Source organism: Corticium candelabrum, chromosome 3, assembly GCF_963422355.1.
Source record: "Corticium candelabrum chromosome 3, ooCorCand1.1, whole genome shotgun sequence".
NCBI classification, from domain to species: domain Eukaryota; kingdom Metazoa; phylum Porifera; class Homoscleromorpha; order Homosclerophorida; family Plakinidae; genus Corticium; species Corticium candelabrum.
This window is the reverse complement of record NC_085087.1, coordinates 3,224,859-3,232,481: the sequence shown is the minus strand read 5'-3', so window position 1 is coordinate 3,232,481 and position 7,623 is coordinate 3,224,859. Positions and strand designations below refer to the sequence as shown.

Here is a 7,623-nt window from a genome sequence, read left to right as displayed (position 1 = left end):
GTGTCTGTGTCTGTGTGTGTTTGTGCGTGGTGCTATAGCTCAGTTGGTAAGAGAGTCATGCAATAGAGTGTGCACATCCGGGATCTTGTAGGGTTGCAAGCTAGTTCAAGTCACAGTGGTGGCGAGGTATGGCCCTTGGGCAAGAAACTCACACGCAATTCCCTTTCTCGACTCGACTCAGGAGTGTCTGTGGTTTGTGTGTGGTCATGAATGCCATTATTGTAAACAAGAAGTCGTTTACAATCTTTTGTTTAATTAATTAATAGCACTTATCATATTACATAAAACGCAGGAGTTAATAGCCAGAATTAGACCCCCATTATGCTAAGAGTATTACATCCAACACGTAGTCACCGCTTTCTCCAAATTCAAACTGTATTTATCATTCTCTAGTTAGACCAATCAGGTCTACTAATTGACTATAAATCTATTCTGACGTAGATTACATGTACGTCACTCAATTGAAATTTGCAATAAAGTACCAGTTGTCACTTATGGACCATTCGTTGTCACAGCTTTTTGTTGAGTGCAGAGAGGTCGAGTTCGACGTACTGAATACCATGCTGTCGTCCACAACAAGACACATCAGAGAACACATTTCACATTACAAATATACTAGTTACCTTGCTTCGACTGTCAGCTTTTTCCGTTGCATCATCATTCTTTGGTTTTGGTGTCATCAGTTGCGCATACAAAACAGTCGAGTCTTGGTCGGTGTCTTTTCCGGTACTTTGGCTGGGTTCTTGACTGGTGTCTGTTTGTGTGATTTGATCAGACCGTTGAGCGGTGTCTTGATGGCTGTCTTTCTTGGCGTCTTCCTTTGTTTTCAAATCTTTCTCTTCCAACTTTTTGGAATCAACTTTCTCAGATTTCTCTTTTTTAGATTTATAGAGACCAAAAGGAACTGGATGTTGAGGTTTGTTTTGTGTGCCGTCAATGGGGCTTGTATTGGAGTTTGTGTCTTTGACACGAATGTCTTCTGGTGTGTTTTCGGTTGTAGACGGAGTATTCACTTTCGGGGAGGGAGGGATGCATATGGGCACGTAGGCTGAACTGTGAGGCACCGCCACCGATGGAGTCGGCTTGATGTTTTCTTGAGGAGCACGAACTGATTTCTTCTTGTTAACGCAAGCATAAATGGGCATTTCGTGGATTTCTTTATTCACTAACTCGGTAGGTTGTACGTCTCCGTCGATTTTGTCGGCTGTGGCGTCAATGGTTTTTTGAGCCGCAGCCTCTGTAATGATGTCTGGTAAAGTATGGCTTGTGTGCTCGACTGTGTGTGATTGTTCGATTGGCGTTTCTGCGTACAAATGCCCCTCAGATGTACGTCTACGAAATGTACCCGTAGTTAGCTCTTCTCTTCCTACGTTGAAACTGAAGTGAAAGACAGAAAAAATTAGTCCTGGTTAGCAATAGACTCCATTGTATAGGTGCCATTACTCGTAGAATTTAGTATCGCAGTTGTCGTGCCAGTTGCCTGCAGATTGACGTCTACCTGCATCGATTAGAATGATCAAATGATTTACGTGTTTTACAAACGGCTGGTTTTGATTTGGTTACCTTTTCTAATTTTACGGCAACTTGAGAAACAGAATGTCAGCAGTGTTTGACGGTGCTTGTAGAACAAGAAGACGATCACAATGAAGAGGAGGAAAACGAATGCAGCAATTGTTACTATAACCCATGATTCTATAATAGTGTCATGTTTGAAGAAATGCATTTCTGGTAGTGTACTACGTTCAAATGCTCACCAAGCGTTGACCTTGTCAACACTTGATTTCTAGTACTTGATAGTGTTGGTACTTCTGTTACCATAGAATCGTTGTCTGCCGACAACGTGGCAGTTGCAGTTTGTAAAACTTGAACAGTAACACCAGTTGTCATTGTCATTGGAGTAGGTTTTGTTGGATTGTATACGGGTTCGGTTGATGTTGTGATTGTATTTGTAGTTGGAAAGACTGTAGTCTGTGCTTTGGGACTGGCGCTGCGGCTTGAACGTTCGGCCGTTGTGGGACTAGCAGATGACATTATACTTGTAGTCAAACCAGCTGGAAAGATACAATAACAAATGATATTGATGTGGATTGTTACATGACATTGTGGTATGAAGTATTGCAACAATTGTTGAATTACCTGACGAAACAACCTTGATAGTGAAATATATGACCGATACGGTTCTTGACGATAGACAAGTTTTTATAAGTAGCATATATTTTCCATTGTCCCTTTGTTTCATCCCATTCATTTGTAGGCAACCATTTTGATAGTAATAGCGGGAGGTTGGAACGGTTCTTCTTCTCTTTCCTTCCATTTTGTAAAGCAGATGATTTACTCTAGGAATATCCCTTTGAGCCATGCTTTTCGAAAGACTAAACTTGTAGCAGTAAACTTGTCGTGTTTGTCTAGAGCGTGCTTCAGGCACTTCAACAAGGCCATCGAAATTGTTCTCGTGTGTTGTACTTACAATAAGTTTATCAGCTGAAGTAAGAGATACATACATGTTGTAAACACTTGCACACTGAATTGCAAGTAAAACTATTTCCAACCTGCCAAACGTAGAGTAGCAGATTTACTGACGTATTTTATCAATTTCCCTTGTTGTTTGTAATGCACGACATACATTACCCTCATATGATGTAACTTCATTGTCATAGGACCGATGTTTAAGTTTTTTTGCAGTTGTTTGCTGTTACTCATCAGCAGGTCGGTTTTGTTCTCTGCAGCGAACCAAGTGATATTGCTGTTTGCCAGTGGAGGTAAGAATGGCCGTAGAGTGAAGTAGGCGTTGGGCAGAAGGTAGACGTCGATGTGTGTCTGATTGATTGTGTACTCACCGGCACCTGCACATACGTTTACGATCACTGCGTTGTTTAGCAAAGAAATACTGTTGCTCGTTATTGACAAGAAAATATACTTTTTGTTTTACGTCAAAGTTAGAGCCAAAGGCGCTTTACAAAGCCCCTCAATCGCACTCTGATTTGAGTAAATTGAACTTCTTACCACAGTGTACGCTTGGCTTTTGCTCTCGAGCCATCGAAACGGTGAAAATGAGAAGAAACGTCCATCTATTTCTATGCCATTGTGAAGCCGAGTTAGCCATTTCTAGTAAATGTGAGCGGCTTGTCTAATTATCAGCGACGCAACACTCACCTGACAGTTAGTTGAGATCAAATCGCTCTGGTTGCAATATCGAAGCAAACACTATCGTATAACATCGACGGATCCATTACATCTCTCATTGCAGCACTTTTAGAGGAGAAGATAAGTATGTTTTGCCAGCGAGACACTCTGGTATAGCTAATAATTATTATTAGAGATGTTTGCTTTTAGCGTGCGCTAGATTGCAATAGTACATTATTATGTTGCTTCTTTGAACATCCTATTTTGAAATTGAATTTAGTATATGAAATGCACATGCACGATAGTAAATTTTCTGTAATTATAGATTTCTGTATCGCGTACGTCAAACAAAAAGTTACTGTAAATCAATTAGATAGATGTTCGTAACTACAAATGTACGTAAACTGCCGCAAACTCTATTTCGTAAGAAACAAATGTTTGTAAACGTTCGCCATGCGTTTTGAACACGTGCGTCGAAGAGGCTCAGTCGATATCCGGATAGATCGGCCGACGTATCTAAAACTTCATCTAATATACTAGTAATGCGTGAACCTCCGTCGAGCGTCGCTTCAAATGAAAGCTACGAAGCAATACTCATTGGGAGTAGCTTCTATCCGGAGTGGAGCAAATTTATCTTCCCCCACGCAGAGTGTATCCAAACACCACAGCTGCCGACTGCTCCTTCTGTCGACCGTAGACAGGATAGAAGCCGGTTCTAATTTTTTCAAAGCTATAGTTATAAATTCTGTATGTCTTTGTGTATCGCGTTACGTACATAATTTAGCTGTATGTACAGTACACGTACCGTATCGGTAGTTGGCAACGCGCGTTAGCAAGGAAGTTCCGTACGTAAAACGCGCACTACTCTTCACGTTTGTGCATTCTACGGCAACAAGATTGGATGCTCGTAGATTTTCAGGTAGCGCTACTTGAAATACAACGTTTTTGTTGTTTCTGATCAAAAATTGACGTCTTTCTGGCTAGATGTTCTTTCATGTCGAACAGCGCGTAGTGATTGGCTGTCCGACCATTGTCCCTCGTTGCCTCGTGCGACACAAAGAAGACTAATGCGTCGTGATTGGTCACTCGCTTGCATACCATACATTCCTGAAGCAGCCAGCCAGCCAGATTTGGGGCAAATAGAACCCGTTAGTATACCGCTCCTCGCAAGTCACGTGACTTCTTCAACGTCCCGTTCCTTTGACTCGTAGCTTTCAACTAGTAATTGAAGCTGTGTTTACACCATCGCTTCTACAGCTATGAGCCTTCAATCTAGGAAAGCAGTCTCGCAGATCGATCAAGAAGCAAGAAACTTCGCTACCAAGTCTGAACATAAAAATATGAAATTTGATTGTTACTCTTCATAATTCCCTGTGTGATCTCTATGACACGAGACTATTTATCATCTTCAAACTTCATGCGCGTTAGCAACATCTGCGACTGCATGGATGACTATGTTTATGCTTTTGTGCCAAACTATATAATGTCTTCATTCTCAGGAATGTCTCTTTAATGTAACTATGTCCATCAAACGATACAAGCAGAGAAGGTGTTGCTAATTTGCCGTACATACGCATTGGTAAGCATGTTAACGTTATCGTCAGAAGATGATGGCAGCCGCGGTCTAGACTACTACAGTAGTAGTCTCATCCAGTCACACCCTCCCCAGTCATACAATGAATACTTGAATTACGTTACATTGTTGACACGTTTGTCTATTCATCTGCTGCAAGCTACAGAGAATATTTATAATTTCAAGTTACATTGCTGATTCATACGCTGGATTATCTTGCACTGCGGTGATCGATTGTTTAGCGGCAACCGACTCTAGAATGCTGGCGTCGTGCTGAGTTTGATTTCCTTCAACGCATTCATAAATGACGGTTGCATTGAAACGAGTTGAAATCGACTCTGGCATTGGTATGTCATTTGACGGATATCTATAATAATGTCATACAAGTATTGAATGTCAATACAGCAAATTGAATTACGTATTATTGATTTATTAAAATTATTTGTTTGCTTGCATTCACAGATTACGTTTGCATTATAATTCTTGTTACTAATGAATCATGTGACTGATTTGTTCTAAAATGAGTAATTTAGGCTATTCTAAACGAACTGAGTTAATTAAGGATTTGCTGTGTTCAGCATTGTGTTTGTGTGTCAAGGTGTAAATTGATGGCGTAGAGGGTTTGTGGGAGACTTATAAGTCTTTGCAGATAATGATATGAACTAGGCAGTTACTAGATATCAAATGTCTTTTCTTTGGAGTATACATTAGTTGTAACTGAAATGATTATGTTTGGTTTAGCTTCTCGCCTGCCGTGCAGAGATTTTGTATTGTGACAACAAAGCCAGGGATGTCAGCGGATGTCTTAGCAGTGAAGTCAATGATTACCTGCGGAATCAGCCGTCCGTTAGCATACGCCATTGGTATGTAGTAATTCCCTCGTTACTCACGTCGTGTTTATGCCACTCGTGTAGTTATTAGACTTAGTTTAACTTAACTTGTAATGTTTGCGGCATATTCCACTTTACCTCTTAGTCGATGTTTCTCTGTCTTTCAAGTTGCTTTCAACGTTTGAATAAGTAGGAGTTTCTTGTCTTTCTTCTATTCGTGTAAATAATAATGTAGAGCTTTTCAAATGAACACGTTAGTAAACTGTACAAATACAGTAGAAGTATCCATACCTTTCTGTTCTTTTCGTGACAAACATAAAATTCTGCGGAGGAATAGGTTTAGATGTCGGCGATGATTGTAGACAAAGAATACTGTTTGAACAACAAAGACAAACATGGAAATGCAACAGATAATAATGGCTGCTGTAAATAGTGATTTTTCTAAAACAGTCACACACATGCAGAAATTAGTTTATTGCATAATGGAACATTTGAAATGCACTGACCTCCACCTTGTGAAATGTCACTGGATTGAGTCGTGTGTCTCTTCAATGTTGCAATTACTACACTAGTCGTGTGTACATGTAATGGGACATGGCTGGGTACTAGAACTTGAAGTAGAATCGTTTCTTTGTCTTTCTGTTTTGTGCAATGACTTCATACATTCCACTGTCTGATTGTTGGACGTTTGACTTAATGATAAACGAACGTTGAAAAGCTACAAGTTTTGTGCTATTGCCATTGTGGACAACTGTTAGTAATAGGAGAGAAGGTTTTCCGGTCACTTTGTACTGCATTTTCCATGTTGAATTGACCGACAGGATGACAGCTGATGTTGTACTTGTTGAGTAGTAAATTTCATTGTGGCTGAAAGAGACGTTGAAATCGTTTAGTAAAACATTAGAAAAATTAGTTGTCATTGGAGTAGTATTTGTTGAATTGTATACGGGTTTGGTTGATGTTGTGATTCTATTTGTAGTTGGAAAGACTGTAGTCTGTGCTTTGGGACTGGCGCTGCGTCTTGAACGTTCGGCCGTTGTGGGACTAGCAGATGACATTATACTTGTAGGCAAAACAGCTAGAAAGATACAATAACAAATGATATTGATGTGGATTGCTACATGACATTGTGGCATGAAGTATTGCAACAATTGTTGAATTACCTGACGAAACAACCTTGATAGTGAAATATATGACCGATACGGTTCTTGACGATAGACAAGTTTTTATAAGTAGCATATATTTTCCATTGTCCCTTTGTTTCATACCATTCATTTGTAGGCAACCGTTTTGATAGTAATAGCGGGAGGTTGGAACGGTTCTTCTTCTCTTTCCTTCCATTGTGTAAAGCAGATGATTTACTCTAGGAATATCCCTTTGAGCCATGCTTTTCGAAAGACTAAACTTGTAGCAGTAAACTTGTCGTGTTTGTCTAGAGCGTGCTTCAGGCACTTCAACAAGGCCATCGAAATTGTTCTCGCGTGTTGTAATTACAATAAGTTTATCAGCTGAAGTAAGAGATACATAAATGTTGTAAACACTTGCACACTGAATTGCAAGTAAAACTATTTCCAACCTGCCAAACGTAGAGTAGCAGATTTACTGACGAATTTTATCGATTTTCCTTGTTGTTTGTAATGCACGACATACATAACCCTCATATGATGTAACTTCATTGTCATAGGACCAATGTCTAGGTTTTCTCCCAGTTGTTTGCTGTTACTCATCAGCAGGTCGGTTTTGTTCTTTGCAGCGAACCAAGTGATAGTGCTGTTTACCAGTGGACGTAAGAATGGCCGTAGAGTGAAGTAGGTGTTGGGCAGAAGGTAGACGTCGATGTGTGTCTGATTGATTAGGTACGTACCTTGACCTGCACATACGTTTACGATCACTGCGTCGTTTAGCAAAGAAATACTGTTGCTCGTTATTGACAAGAAAATATACTTTTGTTTACGTGACATTTACACCCAACACCCTTTCCTAGCTAGTCTAAGACCACAATCCGCTTTCAGTGAATTGAACTTTGTACCGCAGAACATCTCTGCCATTCACATGGCATAGTTAAAGCAAAGCTGCTAATTTTTACCACCTCTGTAA

The 7,623-nt window shown here is 40.1% G+C and overlaps 1 protein-coding gene and 1 long non-coding RNA gene across 2 annotated transcripts; both read right to left on the bottom strand.

Moving 5' to 3' along the window:
* Nucleotides 1-509: 509 nt before the first annotated feature.
* On the bottom strand, nucleotides 510-3,072 carry LOC134177594 (uncharacterized). Its single transcript, XM_062644370.1, has 7 exons — nucleotides 2,550-3,072; nucleotides 2,137-2,481; nucleotides 1,755-2,051; nucleotides 1,564-1,692; nucleotides 1,444-1,498; nucleotides 624-1,377; nucleotides 510-563 (listed from the first exon to the last, which is right to left on the bottom strand). The coding sequence occupies exons 1-7, from the start codon at nucleotides 2,698-2,700 to the stop codon at nucleotides 510-512; spliced, it is 1,785 nt and encodes a 594-aa protein (XP_062500354.1). The 5' UTR covers nucleotides 2,701-3,072.
* A 1,895-nt stretch (nucleotides 3,073-4,967) lies between these two features.
* Nucleotides 4,968-5,939, bottom strand: LOC134176699 (uncharacterized). Its single transcript, XR_009969338.1, has 3 exons — nucleotides 5,818-5,939; nucleotides 5,665-5,737; nucleotides 4,968-5,063 (listed from the first exon to the last, which is right to left on the bottom strand). It is a non-coding gene; the product is annotated as an uncharacterized LOC134176699 (long non-coding RNA).
* Nucleotides 5,940-7,623: the final 1,684 nt, after the last annotated feature.

What these genes read in the sequence shown, in the direction of transcription:
- LOC134177594 (XM_062644370.1), bottom strand. Translation starts at nt 2,700, where the DNA reads ATGAGTAACAGCAAACAACTGCAAAAAAACTTAAACATCGGTCCTATG. An exon ending in TATCAAGGTTGTTTCGTCAG is followed by an intron (nt 2,052 to 2,136) that starts GTAATTCAACAA and finishes GTATCTTTCCAG; the next exon opens with CTGGTTTGACTACAAGTATA. An exon ending in TGCGATACTAAATTCTACGA is followed by an intron (nt 1,378 to 1,443) that starts GTAATGGCACCT and finishes CTTTCACTTCAG; the next exon opens with TTTCAACGTAGGAAGAGAAG.